General features: G+C 40.7%; 1 protein-coding gene across 1 annotated transcript in view; it reads left to right on the top strand.

Annotated features, from left to right (window-relative positions):
* tacr1a (tachykinin receptor 1a) overlaps positions 1–20651 on the top strand; it is a 40731-nt gene extending 20080 nt beyond the window's left edge. Inside the window, exons 3-5 of the mRNA XM_037259326.1 lie at positions 13210–13360; positions 14137–14333; positions 19529–20651. Of these exons, the coding sequence (XP_037115221.1) occupies positions 13210–13360; positions 14137–14333; positions 19529–19913 (733 nt within the window). The 3' untranslated portion in view covers positions 19914–20651. The remainder of the gene's footprint in view (positions 1–13209; positions 13361–14136; positions 14334–19528) is intronic.
* Positions 20652–23028: the final 2377 nt, after the last annotated feature.

Genomic DNA, 23028 nt, shown 5'->3' with positions numbered 1-23028 from the left:
TGTTGTCACGACCAGGGGATTTGCCTGGCTTGAGCTTGCTCAAGGCCTCACTGAGTTCCTCTGCTGTGAAGTCTCCCGAGAGGTTGGAATCGACACTGGCCGCTCCCGAGAGGCCAGACACCTCACACGATATCAGTCGGGCAAAAACTTTGTCAGCATCCGGGAAGCGGCCGTTCTTCAGGAGATGGGATGCAATGGCATTTGCTGTGACTGGGTAGCTGTGGGGTGTTGTATTTCTGCCTGTGAGCTGGTTGATGGTCTGCCACGCCTTGCGACTAGAATGGGTGAAGTCGATTGATTCGACGACTTCTGTCCATCTGGCCCTACGGGTGATGCCCAGCTTCTGGAGCAGCGCTGCTGCAGTCATGTCCACCTCTTCTCTGGAGCTAGCCCTCTGGTGATCACACAGAAGGCGGCTACATTCCTTGTCCCAACCCGGTATGTAGTTCCTGTTATAGCCCCGTGGGATGGTCTTCTTTGCCGCACCCAGGAGGACCTGGCAGTAGGCTGCATAGGCCGCATCCAGATCGGCTGTGTCTGGGTCTGGCAGGCCAGCTGACCTTCTTTCAGTCTCCTCAGCATACGACTCCCAGTTGGCCTTTCGGAAGTTCCATCGCTTGACGGGTTTTCCTGGTACCGTTTCCACCAGTGCTGGGACTTTAATGATGGATGGCCGGTGATGTGATCGGGGAAACCTATCCAGGATGCGTCTCTCCGGTTTCGGGTCGTTACTGTGGCAGATGGCGAAGGCCAGGTCCGGGTTGGTGGAGGTGTTCCAGCGTGCAGAGAAGAACGTTGGAGGCTCCTTGGGGTCGTATAGCAGCAGAGCATCAGTGTTGGAGGCCCATTCACTCAGCGCCACTCCATTAGGTGTTGTGTGGTTGTACCCCCAGTCTGTGTGCTGACAGTTGAAGTCACCTGCATAGATGGCAGGTGCAGTTGTTGATGGGAGTGATGTCACGGACAGCTCCGATGGTGGGGGTTTGTATACGTTGACGACTGATGTTTCCTGGATTTTTGTAACCAGCCACTCGATGTTAGAGCCTGGTGGGGATTGGCTGCTGGCTGACCAGCTTAATTCAGTCCTGACGAACGTTGCCACACCGTGTTGCTTGCTGTAGATGGACCCAGCAAGATGGAACCCAGGGATCTTGAGGATGTTGTCGGATGTGCAGTGTGTCTCCTGCAGGAGCAGAACCGCTGCCTCGTTGGAGTCAGCCAGGTGACGCAGGACTTCGAGTTTGGCGGTTGTTAGGCCCTCGACATTGAGTTGAAGCACTGACAGGCCTCGGTTTTCGACGGTCGGGATGACTGCCCGTCCGCCGGTCCTAAGCCTGCCAGCTCGAGCTCGACGAGCTCGACGTTTGGTTGACGACATTCGTTTCACAAGTTGGTCTTGCGCCATTTCTTGCTACTTGCAGAGGAGGCCACGTGGAGGCTGTCGTCTTCTCCTCCTAGGCTTCTGCTGCAATAAATGCACTCACAATTATTGGTGGATTGATTGCTATGTGTGTGGTGCACTGGAGTTTTGTGTGCATAGATAAAGATGAAAAGCTAAAGATATTTCTTATGTTTCATTGCATAGTCTTCATTAAGTAAATGTACACTGTCATAAAAACAAAATCAAGTAACAATAAAATAAAAATGTAGAATATTCATTTTGAAAATGTACAAGTTTTCTTCTGCAATAAGTGCACTCAACATAATTGCACTCAGATTTTGGGCCCCCATACATACTGTATAGAGACTTTCACATCGCAGGAACCAATTCAGAAACAATAATCTTTCCCCTTCCACCCTGGTAGTCTGTGTACCGTATTTTCCGCACTATAAGGCGCACCTAAAAACCTCCAATTTTCTCAAAAGGCTCATAATCAGGTGCGCCTTATATATGGACCAATATTGAACCACTACAGCAGCCGTGTCCAAAGTCCAGCCCGCGGGCCAAATGTATATATCTTATATATGGACAAAGTTTTCAAATGCGCCATTCATTGAAGGTGTGCCTTATAATCCGATGCGCCTTATATATATGGACAAAGTTTTAAAATGGGCCGTTCATTGAAGGTGCGCCTTATAATCCGGTGCGCCATATAGTGCGGAAAATACGGTACCTCCCTTGTTCACATACAAATAAGGTTCCGGGTCTGGAAGGTTCCACCAGCGTCTTTCCAAGTGCCTACCTAGCCATGTCTTCGTCTATGTACCCAGAATGTTCGTGGGGGCGTGCTGTATAGACAAACGCTGATTGGGTCATTGAACTTGGGGTTGCCACTGCTATTATACACCTCAAGATTTGTGTGAAGTAGGTTTGGCAACAAGAACTGGGAATCGAGTGGAACAGGGTCTATCATCCCAGAATCGTTCAGATTTTATAATATCGATGCTAAAATTTGATTTCTAGTTAGCCATGCACGGCGGTTAGCTCCTCATTCTCATCAAAGCTGCAGTGCGGATGCGCGTTACCTCGTCTTCACTGGCTGCTCCTCTCTGTCAGCCCCTTCTTCCGCTCTGGTCTTAACTCATACTAAAGGTCACAAAGAGCGAAAAGAGAAGAAACAAAGAAGTTTATACATTTGGCTTTTTTTGTTGTTATTGAAGATCGGAATTAAGAGTCTAGTGTGCAGTCAGTTTTCAGGTTCAGTTTTTTCAGTTTTGTCCAAATTGAATAAACCACATCGCCTATTGTTGCTCTGTGTGAACACAAACTAGTGGGCCGCACATGCTCCTACTACCGAGAACACCTGCTACCAGAAACTCAAAGTTCCTGGGCTGTTCGGTTTCCCAAAGGGCCCACTGACGTACCTTAAAGCCACCCCCCCCCACACACACACACACATACACACATGGATCATGGTCTAGCCTGAGGTTGTTTGAGCTCACATATCAAAAAGCATGCCTCTTAACAACAGCCAAGGTATACAGGAATAAACACAACTAATGTTCTTCCTACAGGTTATGTCGCACGCATGGATGTGAATCACTCCAAGCATGCGGGGTTTGTTGAAAAAAATAGTATATTTACTGAAACACACAGTACAACGACGACAGTTACAGCCAGACATGACAAAACTAACTGCTTACTGTCGATTCATTTCCGGGTTCAGAGGACCCCTTAGCAGTCCCAGGTGCCTTATTCAAATCCCCAGATATTAGGCATACAGTAATATTTGCATATAACATGTTAAGACATATGGTCACAAAATAATTTTAAAAAAAAAAGAATAGATATGTATGAATGTCCACCCAACATTGTCCCACAACAATACCACCATGGGCCCCACAGTTATTCTAAGAACTCGTGAGGACTACTGTAAAATAATTGTCTTCGACCCTTTAAAGGGCTCGGAGTGAAATAAGTACGCTAGGAGTTCCAACCCGATTTTTAAATTATCAGCATCACTATTATCAATAGCTACTAGTATGCATGTTTTAAAAATGGGTAGGTTGACGGTTGCAAATCGTAGTTAATAACAGTTTGTTTTGCTTTTACCTCTGAGGGCTGGAGCAGGTTCAAAGCAGTGTATTGCAATCATTATTTGTCACAACAGTTTTTCTCAGAATATGTGAAAAGGGTTCATTTCCATGCATTAAATTTTCTCTTCCATTATATTTTAGATCTCATTTCAAGTGGTTTCATGTAACTTCAGGGTCAATTATTTGTCAACAGTTTTTCTCAGAATATTTGAAAAGGGTTCTTTTCTATTCATTCAATTTTCTATTCCATTATATTTTAAATCTCATTTCAAGTGGTTTCATGTAACTTCAGGGTCTTCATTTTTCCTGCAAAAAAAATACAATTATTATTGAGTTGAAATGTATTTTAATAATAACTTTCCCAGAAAACAATATTTAATTTTATTTTAATCACAATATTCTTTATTCAACATGTCTTACTCAAAGAAATGTCTCTAATTTAAAAGTCTTTACAAAAACCCAGAGTGCCCTCTCTTCTTGGGGCCTTGATAAATTGTTCCAACCTCCCCCCACTGTAAGAATATTCTTGCCAATTTCTGCCCTTGTTGTATGTGGTATCACTTCATGTTTTGAAATTTTATATTAAAAATTGTCATGTCCATAACTGGCTTAAACCTTTAATTCAAAGAATGTTTGTTTCAAAAAAAATAAATCTGATGTTTTAATCTACTTTTAAATTAAAACATATATATTAAATCACATTGAAACTGTACTATTCTTTGGCCCATATATGAGCACTTTTGTGCCCATTTCCATTTACCTACCGTTAAACATCAAAAATAACATTTTGTCAAATGTAACTGTTGTGATTCAACAAGTTTACAGATTGATTGATTTCTGACATGACTGCAGCTATTCAGGGTTCACCTTTACTCCAGATATCATATGTCCACAGGCTGCTACAAATAGAACCATCTGGTCTCATGTCAAATTGGGAGAAATATCCAAGCCGCACCATATCTGTCTTTTGCAGAGAAGATAAAACAAATAAAACTGTCATTGCTCACAGAGGCACAGCAGTGCATTTTACCTTGTCACCATGAGCAATGTTCAAAGGGAAGCTCGGTGATGTATTATTGTGCAAATGTTGGTGTTAATCATGCTTACACACCTGCTGTGAATCACCAACTTCTGTAGTTTGTTATAGATAAACAGAATCATTTGCAGCAAGCTTGAGAGTGATTTGGTTGTGCCGCCCCTGTAACCTTTGCATTTCTTTCATTTGTATTTTTCTAGTCTCACTACTGTCACCATTAATATACGCACGATGTTGTATCAGCATGAATACTTTCACACAAATACACACATTAGAGAACACAGCTCTGCTCATAACAATTTCTCAGCTCAACCTTTCTTTGCCAGATTTTTACGAAATGTTAGATTTCTCCATGGAAATATAATTTGTACCGTATTGTCCCGAATATAAGACGACCCTGATTATAAGACGACCCCCTCTTTTTCAAGACTCAAGTTTGAAAAAAGACTTTTTGAACACCAAATTAAATTTTTATACAGAAAATGATTACATCTGAAACAAATGATTATAACAATATATTTGAGAGAAAAAGCATGTTATTTTGCCTCATTCAATCATGCAAAAATTGTCTATCACATCTTAATATCTGAACATTTAAATATGTAAACTAAAGTGCAATCACATTTGTAAATGAATGGCTTCTGGTTTTTGTAAATAAACCAATCTACTGTAATAAAACAACAACATTCTGCAACAGACAGAAATACAGCACGTAAGTCAACGCTCAACTTCTGATGTCACACACTAGTAGACGGCACACATTACATAACTAACTGCGCGTAACGGTTCCGCTATACTAAATAACCATAAATGAAATACTCTCGGCAACACACCAAACCTCGCATTTCAATGCAAAAAACATTCTTATATTTGGGCCAATACGGTAATAAACTGCGTGACAGAAGTTCAATTGATTGTGATTGTTGCACTTTTTTTTCAGTTGCACAAGGAAGATAAATGAGAATGCAATCTTCTGCTGAAACTGTGTAGCTGATAACACAAGCCCAAGTCTCACATCCTCTTTTCAGGCACTGCTCTGCCTCACCTTAGGGGGCCTTCGCTGTCAGTACTTTGTGCTGATGGCACTGCCAATTAGCCTTCATCAAAGAACTATATTTTGGAAAATGACGTTTTAATTGCTTGTGTACAAATATTTGGTTCTCTGGAGTGCCTGCTCAAACCGTATAATTTTATTATCCGACTGTTTATGAAAATGCGCTTGTTAGTCAGACCTTCCACTATTGCACAACAGTGGGGGTGATTTACATAATAATCAACCTGGGAGACTTTATCCACACACATCATCAACAAAGTTGAGCCATTCAATATGAAATATTTGTAGTATATTAGGTGATACGTCAATGCAATGTCACGGCATGTGCTCGCTCTTTGCCAACAGCAGTCGAGCACACCAACGAGTCGTCATGGGTGAGGGGATGATTGCCAGTCTGCTGTAAAATACACTGCCTGGCGAGATGACACAAGGCGGCCTAAAAAGTCATCTATGAAGTAATTGATTCACGAAATTAGCTGGAAAATAAATCAATCCAAAATAATGGATCGATTTTATTTTTAAAAACGTTATTATTTTCCAATTTCGTGGACCACCTGCAATACTGCCTTGGATCACTAGAGGGCCGCGGACCACTGGTTGACAACCACTGCTCGATGCCATGATGCTAGTTCAATTCAACGTCAGTTTTTCAGCCTTGCCGCTTTCATATATTTCTCCAGACACTCAGAAATTTTTTATGATGTTGATTGAAAACTTGACACTGAAAATAAACGTGTTGAGCTTAAAAAGAAAAATGATTCAAGAGAAAAATACTTGTATGAAAAGTTTTGTCGAATTCAAAATAGTTTTGCTTCGCTTCGGTAAATTATTTTAATAAACTATTAATTTTCAGGTTTTACCTTCATTTATTTTTCAAGGTTTGAGGTCTTTTTTCAGGTTCAACTCTTTCTTTATTTTTTCAGATTCTGATCTTTTTTTTTTCAGATTCAAATCGGTTTTTCAAGTTGCACACTTTTGACCCAAATCAAGTACACAATTCATCTTCTTTGCAAGTTCTTGTTGTCGCAGAGAAGTAGTAACTATTTTCTTTCAAGGGCCAGGAAGGTTTTTTCACAATGTTCTGAACTTTCATTTTTGTGAATGTGTAATGCTTAATAATGACGCTTGAGAAGGAGTGGTTGGCCAGCCAAGTTCAACGAACAGATTCTAAATACAAACTTGTGTAGAGCATTTTCTGCTCATTTTATGCAGTGTAATTTACTGAACAATGTCAATATGCTAGCTCAAAAAGAAATTCAAAATTTTTCAACTCTTGGATTTTTTGTTGTTGTCCTAATTGGCACCTCAAGCACTGAAACAATCAAAACATGACTGACACTGTTTTTGTACACCTCACATATTTTGACAGTGGAATGTAAATATCAACTAAAATATTGTAATTGATTCCAAATGGGTTTGGGAGAGCAAATTAGCTTTATTGTGACAGTGTTATTTGAGTATTTCTATTTTCTTCGAAATTTAGGTGGTGAATGACCCCGTGGCATGAGCTCATGCACAAGTCTGAAGGGACTACTGAGCATGTTTGTGCACTTTAGCACACATAACCAAATGGTCCCTTGTTGAAATGCTGTCTTGACTCACTCCAAAGTGGTTGACCCGTTTTGTCCCCCTAGCCATTATACTCTCTTTCAACTTCTACCTTGTCAAAAGAAATACAAGAACTCCTAACAAAATGAATCAGTGTCATGCTGAAGAAAGACGCTAAAGTGTGTACAATAGTCGCACATACATACAGTAAATAGACAGATTGATGAAATCATAGGCTGAGCATCTCGTTCTCTGTGATTTATCCCCATAAAATTTGGCACCAGATAGCGTTTGCCCTTTCTTTTTTTTTTTTTTTTAGCAAATGCCAGATTACACACTCATTAAGTATGCAGAATGATACAATCACATGTTTAAAATTCTATTTCAAATGTGCATATGAATTTACCCATCATTTACATAAATTGGCGTGAAGTTTAATCTGCGAGCCTATTTGTCCATGTTCCAAACTATGCCAAACAAATGTTGTTGCCAAACACTTGAAGTGATGTGTTCACGTTGGGATAAGAGCCAAAGCAGCAGCTCCAACTTAGTGTCATTTTTCAGTGGCTCTGTGGTATGCAGTGAGCAAGGTTTTATTGATTCAACTTGAGTGGCAGTCAGGCAGTATAGTACATCTTTTCTGCCATGACGACTGAAGGAGACGACTCAGTTATTCTCTCTGTACAAGGTCGGACTTCAACCGAGCTCGCTTCAAAATAGATGACAGTTCTGATACTTACAGATTTTGTGATTTATTTTTTTTGCCACAGTTTGACCTGTGGGACTATCATCACTTGTAATAATCTGGTGAACGAATTTAAAAAAAATCTATTGTAACATAAAGTCGTCTAACTACATCATTGTGGTCCATTTCTTACAGTAAACACGCAACGCATTTGGAATTAAGAACACAATTTACATCGTTCAATATATATCTGTATTTAAAGATAAAATACTGTGAAAATGTCATCCTGAAAATATGAACAAAATGATCAGGATTATTGGTGTGATCACACAATTCTTAAAAGACATAAACCACATATTGCAACACATTTTATTCTGAACATAAGAAATATAAAATCAACAACCCGATGAAAATTACATCTAAGACAAAGACAAGAGTGATATATTTAATAGTACCGTAGTTATTAATTAAAACAATCTTTTGGTTGTCAATTATTCCAATGATGACAGTTTGTGTTCTGTCCTTTTCTTGCGTGTGTGCGGAGATGGCTAGTCAGGCCAGTTCTTAATTTGCAAACGACCACAGTGGGGGGCAAGGAAATTGGGTATACCGGATATGCCGCCTTTCGTGTGCATGCATCAATCTCATCTAATCATCTCTTCGCCTCAAAGATGTCGTGTCTGGGTGTGCCAGGCTGGCCCGTCCATGTGCCTGCCATCAAATTGAGCACGCAAGGACCTGAAATGGAGGGCCTGTTGAGCAGGTTGCTGAAGGGTTCTCTCCATTGTGCATTAATGCTGCTCTTCTCCTATAGCAGCACTGAGCCAGCAGGAGTGGGGAAGTGCATGGATGGCATAAACCTCCTTTATGGTGCTGAGGAACATCTTGGGGTTCGGTGTGTCGGGATATCTCTGCCTTCTTCACCGACAATTCATTTGGTTGCTTGGGCCTGCATCTGGAGGCACTTGAAGGAATCATACCTGGAAATGGAGGAGGGATTGTTCCACCCCACATCAAAGAATAGAATAGATCTTTATTTGTCATTGTCACATGTACAACGAAATTTAAAAAGTGCCAACCGATCCGCGCATGCGATAAAAAATAAATAGAATAAATAGAATAAAAAGATAAAAAAAACAAGCTAAAAACCCACAGAAGAACATACACAGACATAATCATTGACGTTTAGCTGCATTCAATGTGACTACCGCTGTAGGGTAAAAACTGTTGGCGAATCTGCTAGTCCTCGACCTAATTAATCTGTAGCGTCTGCCTGATGGCAACAGTTCGAAAAGGGAGTGGCCAGGGTGGGAAGTGTCCTTCAGAATGTTCTGGTTTTTTTTGAGACAGCGGGTTCTGTGTAGGTCTTCCAGTGTGGGGAGAGGGCAGCCAATGATCTTCTGTGCTGTGTTGATGACCCCTTGGAGCTTTTTCCTCTGAGCAGCAGTGCAGCTGGAGTACCAAACACATATACAGTACGTTAAAGTGCTTTCTATGGAGCAGCGATAGAAGGACACCAGCAGTCGCTGTGTAATGCTGTGCCTCCTCAGCACCCTTAAAAAGTAGAGTCTCTGCTGGGCCTTTTTAAGCAGCTCAGAGGTGTTCACGCCCCAGGTGAAGTCCTCCTCGATGTGGACTCCCAGGTAGCGGAAGGAGGACACCCTCTTCACACAGACCCCGTCGATGATAAGTGGTGGAATGTGGTGGAACAAAGGCCTTTGTCTTATCAGCCAGACGTGTGATTATTCTTCTCAAACCAGTTGTGGCGCAGTCATTACCTTTGCTGACTCCATCACTATCGATTTGAATTGTTCCCCAATTTATGGTTGGGCTTCCAGTCAGGGGTCCATAACTGCAAATTGACTTTGTCGCTGAAGTTGTTCACGTTTGGTGACTTTGAACACCGACTTGATAAGCTGCTGGAGGTGTGTTGGGGCGATATGCACAGTTAGAATGGATCTGGCTAGATAGTTGCGTGTCCTTCAATCTGTTCCCACATGGCCTTTATGATCCTGAAGTCATTGAGGAGTCTGACGGCAGATGGCAAATTCAATCAGATGCCACACCATATTGTTTTATTTGCTCGTTGAAGCAATCTATTTGTAATTGTGAAGTGGTTTTCAGCACAAAAGGTCAAAAGCATCAAGTTGTTAGAGTTAGTGTAGCCCCAGCACACCTTCCCAGCATATTACACCAGTATCTGCTTTTCTGTTTAGTTTTTTTCCTTTGGAGGAACTGTCTTTGTTTTTCATCAAGGGTTTCCTTCAATTCATCACTGCTGCTGAGAGTTTGGCATACACATGAAAATGGTATGTTTGACGGGAAATGAAGTTTCATCAGACTTAATCGTCAGTCCTTGCCCTCAAGAATTCTTGTTGCTCTTACTGTCATGACTGAGACAAAGATGACCTCATTCGCTCACTCTTAGACAAGTACGAGACTAGTAAAAACTGTTCAAATATTTTAAAAAGACGAATTGCAAACAATATCTCTATTTGTTCAAAAGTGAAAACAATTTTAGTAATGACACAAAGTCGATGCGAAATTTGTCTTCGCGGGCCACATAAAATGATGTGACGGGCCGTATCTGGCCCCCGGGCCTTGAGTTTGATACCTATGCATTACAGCAATTATTCTTTCTTTATGTTCACAGTCTGTGTTGGGAAGTTAGGAGAAGGGTGCATTTCAAAAACACACGGTAGGCCTACATTAAATCCAAATGTACATTCCAAACTGCTAAAGTGAGTCATCTTCAGAATTTCTACAATGATTACAGCAACATCATACACCAAGTGAGATCTGAAAAGGATGCATGTGGCACCGTCAATTTTGCTTTTGGCTTTGACACATTTGTGTTTCAAAGTCCCTCCCACCCATCGCTGACACCAATTGGTGTTGTTGGTGATGTTTTAGGACAGAGAGAAAATTTGCCATACAAGCTTTTTTGACATTGAAATGGGAAAAGAAATAAATGCAAGCTAGTCCAAGTGAGGCAGAAAAGTGACCTTTTTGAATCAACGTTTTTTGAGCAAAAGAAGTACGCTGCTTGGAATTCTAGACACGATCACAAGTATAAAATATTACCTCGGAGACTTAATAAAAGACTTGTAACACACTGAAAACAATTTTATCGCTGCGGTCCTCCAGAATCATAATTTTTCAGGAAACCCCCAAATGACATATTTGTTCAACCATTAACATTGCATTGTCATTGAAAGCAAGTCATTTTCAACTCTTTAGATTGGTCAATGATGTGTAAAAATAACACCCCAAAGTGTCAACTGGCCAATAGAAAAATAGAAATGAGATTTTTGGGGAGAAAAAAGCATGAAACTGACCAAATTATGACAGACATTTTCTCCTTGATGTCAGCATTATGTTGCTTTTCCTAGAATACAATTTAAGGCCTGCAAATCATCATCATTTCATTTAAAAACATGATTTGATTTTGTCACACAGTATTTATCCCATCAACATAAAATATGAATATAAAAAGCCACTGCCTTTTACTGTATGCTGTTGTCATATTCATTTTGCTGGGTTGTACAGTACTTCAGATTAAGTCCACTGAGCTCCAAGTTTGGGCTTTTCAAAAGATTTCCTCTTTGATTTGGTCTCCTTCCCTTCCCTGTGTGCGCGTGCATGGTTGTTTTCACCCAAGTGAAAGCCAATGGGAGTTTCAGAGGCGTTAACATAATTGTACTTATTAGCTACGGAAATAGCCTGTGACCTTTTCTGCAGAACTTGCTGAGGAGCAAATAGGCAGGTCAAAGTCACTTTGTGCAGGTCAAAGTCACTGTTCCAACATGGTGGTACTGGTACACGCATTTTATGCATTGTCTGAAGGATTTTTTTATTATTTTCTTCTCCTTTTTTCATATTGCTCAGACAAAATGAAGGCACACGCTTTTGCATAGACCGCTGCATAATTACTGTAATTTTCGGACTATAAGCCGGAGTACAAGTTGCATCAGCCATAAAATGCCCAAAAAAGTGAAAAAAAACATATAAATCGCTCCGGAGTATAAGTGGCATTTTCGACAAAATCCATCACCAAGAACAGTTATGAACGAGCAACAACAGGCTAAACGATGGTATGCTAACGTGACATAAACACAAACGAAGAGCTGAGAACGGCCCTGGCGTAACATTCAGTTATTTAAAAAAAAAACTATTACATAAATAACACGTTTATAAAACCATCTGTGTCACTCCAATTCATTAAATCCATCGATCGTCCTTTGTCAACAATGGGTGCGCGCCGCTGACGGCGCTTGCACTTCAAAATATTCCACAGGCCCATATAACGATATATAAATTAGAAATCAAATAACTATTATATAAGCAATAATATTATCAAACCATTTGTGCACTCTAAATCATTAAATCCATCGATCAAATTCCTCGTCCTTTGTCAACAACGCCGCGCGTGAGCCCTGACGTCAGCCTCGTCGTTATTCCACAGATCTAGTATATAACTATATTGTAGCCTTAACAAAGTACAAGGAAAGACGTGGGTTTGGTAAACGGCTCTTTATTTAACAAAACAAACTGCTGACGTCGCGCTGCTGACGTCACTTGAAATTCAAATTACAGTAATCCCTTGCTACATCGCGGTTCGTTTATCGTGGTTTCCCTTTTTTTGGGGGGGGGGGGGACATTTTTGAAAAAAACACAAGTCGCTCCATATTATAAGTCGCCCCCCCCACCCAAACTATGAAAAAACCCGCGACTTATAGTCCGAAAATTACGGTAGACATGCTTGTTTCCCTACGTTAACAATGTGTCCATAATAAATTATCCATGAAAAATATTCTAATCACTGAAACTGCTACATTTAATGATATCGTAAAGTGTTTAAAATCGCTCATCAGTAACTGGATGAGTGGTTGATATTATACTTTAGTAATATGAACACATCATAAATAATAACTCTAAATTAAAAGATAAAAGATATTAGTCTTGGGCAACAATTAGTGTTTTTGCAACGTTATGAAGACATTTCTGAACAAGTGAACAAGAAAAAATATCTGAACATTGTCACTCAATAAAAACATGGAATATATTTGTGTTTCTTTGTGGTTATCAGTTAGCACAGTACTTCAGACGAGAGGTGCTATTAGGATTCGGTGATGTGATGAGCTTCTACAGCCCCACATGCATCCTTCGACCATGTCCATTGTGACCAAATGGTTTTTCCGATGCCCATTTTACCTGTCACTGAAGGCCCATCTTAATAATTCACCCTTCTGACAACCTCCTCTTAAAACTGCTGGTTAACTAATATGCTGATTCGAACAATTGTAGTGTTTGATGTCAGGGTTAAGGTTGTCTCAGTAGTGGGCTGCAGTGATGATGAACGGATATTCAAAGGATCCTTGATTAATGAAGCTTGCTTGTGTTCCATAGGTATTATGTGTGTGTGGCCATCCTGATCTACTTCCTTCCTTTGTTGGTGATGGGCTGTGCTTATCTAGTAGTGGGACTGACCCTCTGGGCCAGTGAAATCCCAGGAGACTCTTCTGATCGCTACAAGGAGCAGCTGACTGCTAAACGCAAGGTACGCTCCCCCTGAGACACCCACAGCAATTTATTTTATTTTATTTGACAGGTTCCTAATAAAGATTCGAACAGAGATATGACTTGATTTCATGTCATGCCTTTGAACAACAATAAACTATACTGACGGACCTTGGTCGAGCCAAGTCTAGCAGCTTCATTGTTCAAGTGACATCGCTTTATTCAATGCGTCGAAAAGTACATCAAATCGTATAATATACTATTCATTTCTAATCCCATTGTTCATGAATAATTGATGAAGTCTGTCCTGCTGTGTATGGCTCATTTATTAAAGTTGACATTTGGTTGTCTTCCTGTAGCTCTGTGATCGCCAAAGACCTTACAAATTTAATGAATGCACACATCAGAACTGATTGTACTTATTTGATTATGAGGATTTGCACGCAGTATAGAATATATTTGCACTAGGCATCTAAGTATGTGATGCACATGTGCATTTGTGTCAATAATGTCAAATAAGATTTATTTGTGCGTACAACTGCTGTCACAAACTTTCCACAATTATCGTCCACATACTTGCCCAGAGCTCTGAAAAAGTATCTGGCTTTTTCTCTCTTACTTTTTTACATATGTTTTCCATATTAATGATTGAGATTATCAAACAAATGTAAATATCAGACACAACACAGTTTTGAAATGATAACTATTTGCTAAAGAACAAAATACTGTTCAAAGCTACTTGGCCCTGTGTGAAAAATTGAATTTTTAGGTGAATTTTGGTGTGGAGAAACATTGGAGCCCTCATCTGTGTTGCAGGTGGTGAAGATGATGATTGTAGTGGTGTGTACGTTTGCTATCTGCTGGCTGCCCTATCATGTCTACTTCCTGCTGCACCAGTTTTTTCCCGATATGTTTGAGGAAACGTTTATCCAGCAGGTCTATTTGGCCGTCATGTGGCTGGCCATGAGTTCCACCATGTACAACCCGATCATCTACTGCTGCCTAAACGACAGGTAAGCATGTGAACTCAAATCATATACCATCTTTTGATGTTTTCTTACTTATTAGAACAGTTAAAGTTGAGAGAGGGTAGGAGGGATTTAATTCTACAGTTCCTGAAATAGTAGCTATCATCGCTGCCAGGCAAAATCCTCTGTCACGGATGAGACAGGGCAACACGACCTTCTTTATTGAAAGAAAAGGGAAGAGGGAAACTGGAAAGAGCAGCAGATTAAGTTTGGCAGAGAACAAAACGGAGCTGGCAAACCGGCAGACAAGACGTAGAACGGAGACGTGGTCAGAGACAGGCAGAGTGTGGGGCCGGGCCACGTTCAGGGATGGTCGGGTAAACGGGCAAGATAGGTTGGCAACGGAAATCAGAACAGGTACCAAACCGACAGATAGCAAGCCAGACGAACCGACCAGGAGTGATGGGAGTGCAGGGTTTAAATAGCAGCGTTAATGAGCCGGTGTGTTGATGAGCTGATTTCTTACGGAGTGTGGCTGAGAGCAAAGTGCGTCACAGGTCGCGAGGGGTAGGAGCGGCGAGACAGAACTGTCCAGGGTGCTGATTGCGCTGACGTGATAGGGTATAAAAAGAAAATGCCACCTTACTTGAGTCACTAAATACTGCATTTTAAAGTTGGTATTATCTTATGTTTGACGACTCCACATGATTTGCACAGCTCTCAATATTCAGTGCTACCGTAATAATGACATTGTAATTATGCGTTATATTCCTTTTGTTATTGTTGCTTGTTTCTGTAATATTAATGTCGCTCAAACCTGGATCCTGGAGACAATTTTTTTTCTATTTTTAAACACAATTGACCAATGAAGATCAGTCTGTTCGGTGCGCACTAACATGAACAGAATACCTCCCTATAATTATGTTTAATTGATTTGCTAAAAAATATATATATTTATTATTCTTTAATTGATTCGAATGCTGGAGACAAGTATGTATTAGGTACGCATACCAGTGTAACTGGTGGTAGTGTTCCTGCGGCAGCAGGCTATTTTATTGGCTTAAAACAAGGAAATGGGCGTGTGCAGTGGAATTCTTGGCTGCATCGCTTAAAGAAAAGCCTACATCTGTCGGCCAATCAGATGACAGCAAAGTTCAGGCCTCCTAACCAGGTTGGAAAAGGTTATGACGAACGATTCCACTGTGACTGTCCAGCCTTGAAACAATTGCAGCTACACAGGGCGGAGCCAGGCTGTTTCATGGTAGAACCGGTGCAATAGAAAAGAGGCTTTATAGTGCTTCAAGGTTGTCCCAAAAGTTTCTACAGATAGTTTAATTTACTGCAGTGTTTTTTTTTTTCAATGGCGTCATTGCAGACGACTCATCCAGACATGAATTACCGTATTTTTCCGTGCATAATGCGCCCCCGTGCATAACACGCACCCTAAAAATGGCATGTCGATGTTGGAAAATAGCATGTCCCCATGTATAATACGCACCCAAAGTTGGACTCTTAAGTCCGTAAACGTAAAATTATTTCAGAAAAAAGATCATCTTTGGGAACAACCGGATGTTATTCTGCCGGTCAGTATCACTGCGCATGCGCTAGCAAACTCGATAGCGAAGAAATGTTTCGGATTTGTGTCGGGTACATTGTGAGAGCAAACGAGCAGGTGATCGAGCAAGCGTCTAATACGAGAGCATTGTGTTCGTATGGAGCGTGTTTGAAGTGAACAGCAGAGAAGAAAGGAACAAGGCAAAGTGTTGTGAAATAAAATATTACCTAATTAAACTGTGAATTGAAACTAATAGGTAGAGAACTGAACTCTCGCTCTTTATATAGCTGACGTGTCTTGCGCATCCGTTCTGCGCATCGGATCCGAATTTCCGCCGCCGAGTTCGAATATCTAGCGCCATCTAGGTGTCGATTTTTAAACTAGTACTGTAGTACTGCGGCCTCCATATGATATCCGGTCTGCGATGGAGATTAAAAAACAAACAATATTTGACAATAACACACCATCAAGGATTGCACCATCGCATCAAACGATGTGTCGTCAATTATGAATTTTACTGACTAAGTGTGTTGGGCAGGATGGCTGAATGTGATGCGCGATTGACAACAAACAAGAAGAAAGGTGTGATTTCAAGTTTTATTTTGAGGGAGATTTTCTTCAAAAATGGTTGTACCCATGCATAATGCGCACCCCAGATTTTAGGACAATAAGTTAATTAAATTTTGCACATTATGCACGGAAAAAGACGGTATGACTATTTTAATCAAAGGTAGACCGAAATGTTTTTTGAGGTCCAATTCAGAATATTATTAGCCAAGAAGGCCGATAACCGATATTTGGAGCCAATATTCGCTTGCAGTAAAAGAAAAAAAAGAATGGCATCAAGCTGATAAAGCAAACTCCCAAACTTGACTTTGTTTACACGACTGAGCATATTTTTACTAAGCAGATTCTCCAATTAGCAACATGTTCAAGGTTGCTTCAATCTTGGAAAATATTGTGGACAGCTTTGATTTCAAATACGAGCAAAATGTACAAGGAACGAATCTTTAAGTAGTACTCGGGAATATACCTTATTAAAGTAATTTTGAAATTGTATTTTTACCAATTAAATGTCCATGTAGCGCTTTTGCCGGATTTGTTGGTTTAATGGTATGCACATAGAGAAAAATGGATGTGACCATGCCGGGGAGAACTCAATTCAAGTTAGGTGGGCTTAGCACGTGGCAATTTAAGATTGCGGCTGATAGCTTGACTTCTCCTAAGTACGCGGCATTGTTAGTCCTTCATACTTTATAAGTTTGTGGGTAGAGCACCAATGCAGCCCTATGTACTTTTTCCTGCTTACTGTTACTCTACTGCACAAGTAACTAATCAGATGATGCTATGGGTGGCCATCGGAGGCAAAATAATTGCTTAGTCGCCGTCGGATGGTAAAAAAATGAGGTGGGGGTGGTTGATATGTGCCAAAATACTAGTAATGGTCTATCGTGAGAAATAAACCCTGTTACTATTACTAAGCACGTCAAGCATTGGACTGTATTAAGATTGAAAGAACCCTGCAGGACTGTTTTGCTGCGAAAGACTGGAATGTGTTTAAAGATGCAGCTACCCTGGAGGATAGTTGTCTGCATACCATTATGCTGGCTATGTGACTGGGCACATCAGCATTTGTGTCAATAACATTGTGCCCCATGTGAAGTTCCCCAACCAGAAGCAGTGGATAAAGTATTATGCTCCATTTATGGTTTCTTGCATTTAAATGAGGTAATGAGACAGAGTGCAGTGCTGCTAACTACAAACTGAGGAAATACTTTACATCAGCCAAGATATATAGTACAGAGAGAAACTGGACAGCATCGATTCCGCTGGCGACTCCATGGGAACGTCTGCAACACATTGCAAACTACAAGACCACCACCACCATCATCACCACCACAGACATCCTGCCAGATGAACTTCACATCTGCTTCAAGACCTCCACCTGGAGCACAGAAAGGAGGCCAACAAAACCAGATCACCCTCTAAAAGTCCACCCAGGAACACAAAGCATTGATAATGTCAACCCCTGCTAGCCTGTCTGCAAGGCCTTGTCTGGCCTTTCCAAGAAGGAACTTGTCCAGGAGCACTAAAAGCATCTGCCAACAAGTTGGTGTTCATTTTTCCCCTCTCCTTTTGCCAAAGCACTGCTCCCCCACGATTTTAAACATTCACCATCCGTCTTACGAAGCAGCATCTCTGTGTGGAACACCAGAACGACTGCTAAAAGCTGGGAAAATCAGCAAGATTCCACTGCGCTTTCTGGAGAACATCTACCCCCGCACAGGAGGGCTGTCTCCCACATCAAAGACCCCTCTTACCCACTGATTGGACTCGTCACGGTTCTATCCTTTTCAATACAGCCATCAGACACTGAAGCAGCTGACAGGAGTAAGAGCATGCAAATGAAGCGTACACGCAGAAAATCCGTGTATAGGTTAGCACGTCCGCCTCATAGTTCAGAGGTGCAGGGTTCGATTCCAGGCTTCCTGTATGGAGTTTGCTTGTTCTCCCCGTCCCTGGTGGTTGTTTGTCTATATGTGCCCTGCGACTGGCTGGCGACCATTTCAGGTTGTACCCCGCCTACTCCCAAAGACTGCTTGGAATAGGCTCCACAACCCTAGAGAAGATAAGCGGTGAGAAAGATGGATGAATGAATAGATTATCTATCAATTTACAGGCAACAGAACAGATTTAGAGCAGACTAAACCCAATTAGGCTAAAAAGTACAACGTGCTCAACTGCTCGCACTCAGTGATTGAATCTCACACCATGACAAAAAATCAGCATGCCTGTCACATGGATTTTGTTTGACAAAAGAAGACAGATGGTGCATGTTAGATTCAATCTACCCTCTAAATGCTGTCTTTCTTCCACCTGTTAACTGTATCCGTGCTGTTTGAAAAATTACATTTCACATTTGGATGTTTTCACTATGAAATAATCTGAAAATATGAGAGCACTGTTGCAAACTGAGATTTAATCATCCTTCATAAAACATTGATTGCCTTTCATCTCTGCCAGGTCAGATCCTTAAAAACAAATGTTATGGTTTTCTCCCTTATCTTCCATCTGTATTCAGATACAATGATGAACATATTAAAATTTTAAATTTCCCTCTTGTTGATTGTATGTAAATTGAACTCGCTCTCGGTTTATGTGGATGAAAGTGAATAGTAGTATTGTCATGTAAACAAAATCCTTGGTTGAAATCTGGGCAGAGACACGATAAGCAAGTTTTCCCATTTTAGCAAGTTCTGTGCTTGTTCAATTCATGCAATGAACATTGTGATGAAGTGTGACTATGTCCATGCCAAAATAAACAAATCAAATCAAATGAACATTTTCCTTTTGTCTTTATTCACTTAACTTCTCATTATATTACACGTTTTCCTCGTGACATCAAATGTTTCTTTCTCAGATAAAATCTGACGTTTGTATCAGTGATGTGTCTATTCTGTAGTTCCTTGAAAATGTTAAGACAAAACAATTTTACTAATTGTCATGCAATCACCAGAGAGCTAAATGACTGAGTTTGCAAAGGATGTAGAAGAAAAATGAAACCGGAAGTAAAAACAAATGTTACGATCCTTAAGCCATTAACAAGAATGTGTACCTTCTGTTACTTTTGTGGCGATGTGTATGTGTGGATAAGTAAATTAAGTTGTCTATGCTTCCCCTACAGGTTCCGTGCAGGTTTCAAACAAGCTTTCCGCTGCTGCCCCTGTGTCCCTCAAAGCTCCTACGAAGGCCTGGAACTCAAGTCGACTCGCTACTTTCAAACTCAGACGAGCATCTGCAAGGCAAGCCGAATGGAGACCACTGTGTCTACTGTAGTCCAGGTGGGCGATGAAATGGAGCGCTCTAAGGCCAAAGTCACGCTTGGTCATGGGCCTGATGAAACAGTCATCGGGGCAGGACCACAAAGCTGTTCGCTGGACCTTACATCAAATGGTTCTTCCCAGAGCGTCTCCAAAACCACAGCATCTAATTTCTTCTCATATAGCAACCTCCAAGAGCAGACGTTAGACACAAGTCACTTTTTGTCAGATAGCCAGGAAAGAATGTGAGTCGAGGCCTGCGAAAACCTTTTACCCTGAATGAGAATCTAAGAATATTTGTTCACTCAACACTTTCTTATATGAGACTTGTGCTACTTGCCATTACCGTTTAGTGTTAAAAAGGAATGATGAACACATGACTGCTGTAAACTGAAGCAGATGTGATGCCTCCATTTTTTTTTCACAGCTTCTGCTTGTCACACCAGCGCCGTCATTTTGCATGGAAGGTTCACACGTTCTCAATCCCACCAGTCTATTTTGACATTGAGTTCAAACATGAGAACAGCACGCTGCTAATCCACATTGTTGTCTGTTAAGCAGCCAACTGGATGAATTTGGATTCTTTTGAAAAGTGCTTTTTTTTTTTCCTTTTGAACTTGTCAATCACAGGTGGAAGACAGGTAATATCTTTCCAAGCAGGATTTTGGGAACACTCGCATGTAAAAAATGAGCGCTTGTCTTGTGGTCAAGGGACTTTCACCTGTTGCTGCTGAATGTTCTGCCAATTACTTGATGGACAGTTATGACTCATGTTTTACCAGGCTAAACACTGACTTGGAACAGCTGCTTTCATCATCGACAGGCTCCCCTGGCTGTGAATGTGCCTTGAGCAGAATCGACAAACACAAAGCAAGAGTTTCTGTTTTGAATTGTGCATTTCAGACTACCGTATTTTCCGCACTATAAGGCGCACTGGATTATAAGGCGCACCTTCAATGAATGGCCCATTTTTAAACTTTGTCCATATATAAGTCCATATATTTGGACACGCCTGCCGTAGTGGCTCAATATTGCTCTATATATAAAGCGCACCGGATTATAAGGCGCACTGTCGGCTTTTGAGAAAATTGGAGGTTTTTAGGTGCGCCTTATAGTGCGGAAAATACGGTAGTTATAGAGGCGAGCTCCATTTCACACAGAAAGCAGATTTAAATGTTTTATTTACACTCCGTCTGTCAAACACACATCTAAATACCCTGCACCACTTTTATACACAGTGTTGCAGCATGTTGGGTGGATGTATCTTAGCTGCCTCATACCTCTCTGATTTTGAGTTTAATGGTTGAATTATAATATCAAGGAAAATTGGGTTCAAAGCCAAAATCAAAAACAAATCAAGAATTTAAGAAAATGTTTTTTTTAACATATTGAACACTTATTTGAGTTTTTATTTCTGTTTACAAAGAACAACAAAATCAAATGTGGCTGCACCAATGTTGTCAACCTGTTCAAAATCATTTTATCCTTGGGGTATTAGACAAGTGCAGAAATGACTTAATGTTGTAGACTTAAAGTGCAATCTATTGATTTTTGCTGTCCTAGTGTATTTGCTTTGAACACTTTTCTGTGTCATCTAGTGTATGATGATATTGGCTTCGCTGTGTAGACATGTTATTGTGAAAATTTGCACATGCGTCCTTCTCTAGTTGAGGCTCTAATGTAGAGTGATGCGCCACGCTGCTTAGCATGATTGTAAAAGGACAAGGGAAACAGAGAGGCAGCTCGCTCTGCTGGAGTCCAGGAAAAAGACAGTTCGATAATGTGTGCTGCAGACGCCCACCGGGATCATTTAGGATCCTATAGACTTCACACATGCACTACAGAAAAGAAAGTAGCCATTGTGTGAAATGGCAATCTATATAAATTCGTCATGCAAATTCATCATGCTAATTAATTGCCATAAGTGGAACTGAAACAGTGATAAAATCTTATTTTGTCAGTGGTAAGCAAAGCTGATTTGTACAAAGAAGGATTTGTGGACGTCCACTGATTGGATTAGTGCTGGGTTTACGCACACATCCACCAATGCTGAACAGGCAACGTGTTGGGTTTTGTGACTTGTTCGTATGTTTGGCAACACACCCACCTTCCCAAAAAATACACACACACACACACACAGCTATCACCTGTTGAAATGCATCAGATTCATTAACCCCGCGCTCCATCGAGTTCATCTCGTGATCTATTCTCAGCTGTTATTTAAAATTCCAACGTCATCTGATGTGAAACTGAGAAGCAGATGCGAATCAGCACGACTCCTTGTTGTGTTACCTAATGGCAGCATCTTTCAACTGGAAGATTCCTGCATACTCTGCTTTCCAATCCACTGTAATGTATCAAGTGTATTGATGATGGTGTTTACATGGTCAAAACATTTTCTGGCAAAGACATTACGTTTAAGTGAGTAGCACAATGAATGAGCTCTGCTGCCCACAATTGTTTCTGCAACTCTCTGCTAATAGAATTATATAAGTCAGTTATAAATTGTACCGGTAGAGTGTCCATCTGTCCTGAAAGATCACTTTGACAACATGCTTTATTATGCGTGTCTATTACACAATGCGCGTTCCAATTGTGTGACTGCACTGAAAGGTTACGATCACACAGCAGGTCAATTCAGATTTTTTTTATTCATGCAATGTGTATTACGTTTTTTTTTTCGAATCCATATGTGGTTATAAATTGCATTTGTATCCAATACACACTTAGGTGACGCTCCTCCAACCTACACCATCATCAAAAGCCAAATATGCGTTTGAAGGGGTGTGGGACTTCTCAAAATCCATTTAATCCCACTTAAAAGTATAAAGTTGACATTTGTGAAGATAATTATAATAGCCACTGTGACAATTCATGTGTTAGGCGCAACAATAAAGTGAGGTCCTAGGGAGATGGAATAATGATTTGTCTCATTCGCCAAAGTATTTGTCGCTCCTCCTGCCTCGCACCTCTGTCAATCTCCTCAAATCCTGAACGGAATTCCTGGTGGGGTACAAAGCATGTAAACAGAGGAGGGAAGTCAAGGCCATATTTACTTCCATAAATACTGCACCATATGACATGTTTTATTTGTCCATTAATGACGTCATTTCGCGGACATATTTGTTTCGCGTAAGAAGTCGCATTTGTTTTTGTAACTTGAACAACTGCATAATATTGTATTTAAAAAACAAAAAATCAAAAGTTGGCTTCATGTCCTGCAGTGTGACGTTGGTGTGCACGATGCACATTGTACAGTCAAAACAGTGTTATTGAATATGGGTCACTTGAAAGTAGATTTGGTTTCTTTGTTTGTTATAGCATACAATTTTATGCTTGCAAATTTCTTTTTTAAAAGTTAATG

The sequence above is a fragment of the Syngnathus acus genome, chromosome 9 (genome assembly GCF_901709675.1).
Source record: "Syngnathus acus chromosome 9, fSynAcu1.2, whole genome shotgun sequence".
Classification (NCBI taxonomy): Eukaryota; Metazoa; Chordata; class Actinopteri; order Syngnathiformes; family Syngnathidae; genus Syngnathus; species Syngnathus acus.
This window is presented reverse-complemented; position numbering and strand designations above follow the sequence as displayed.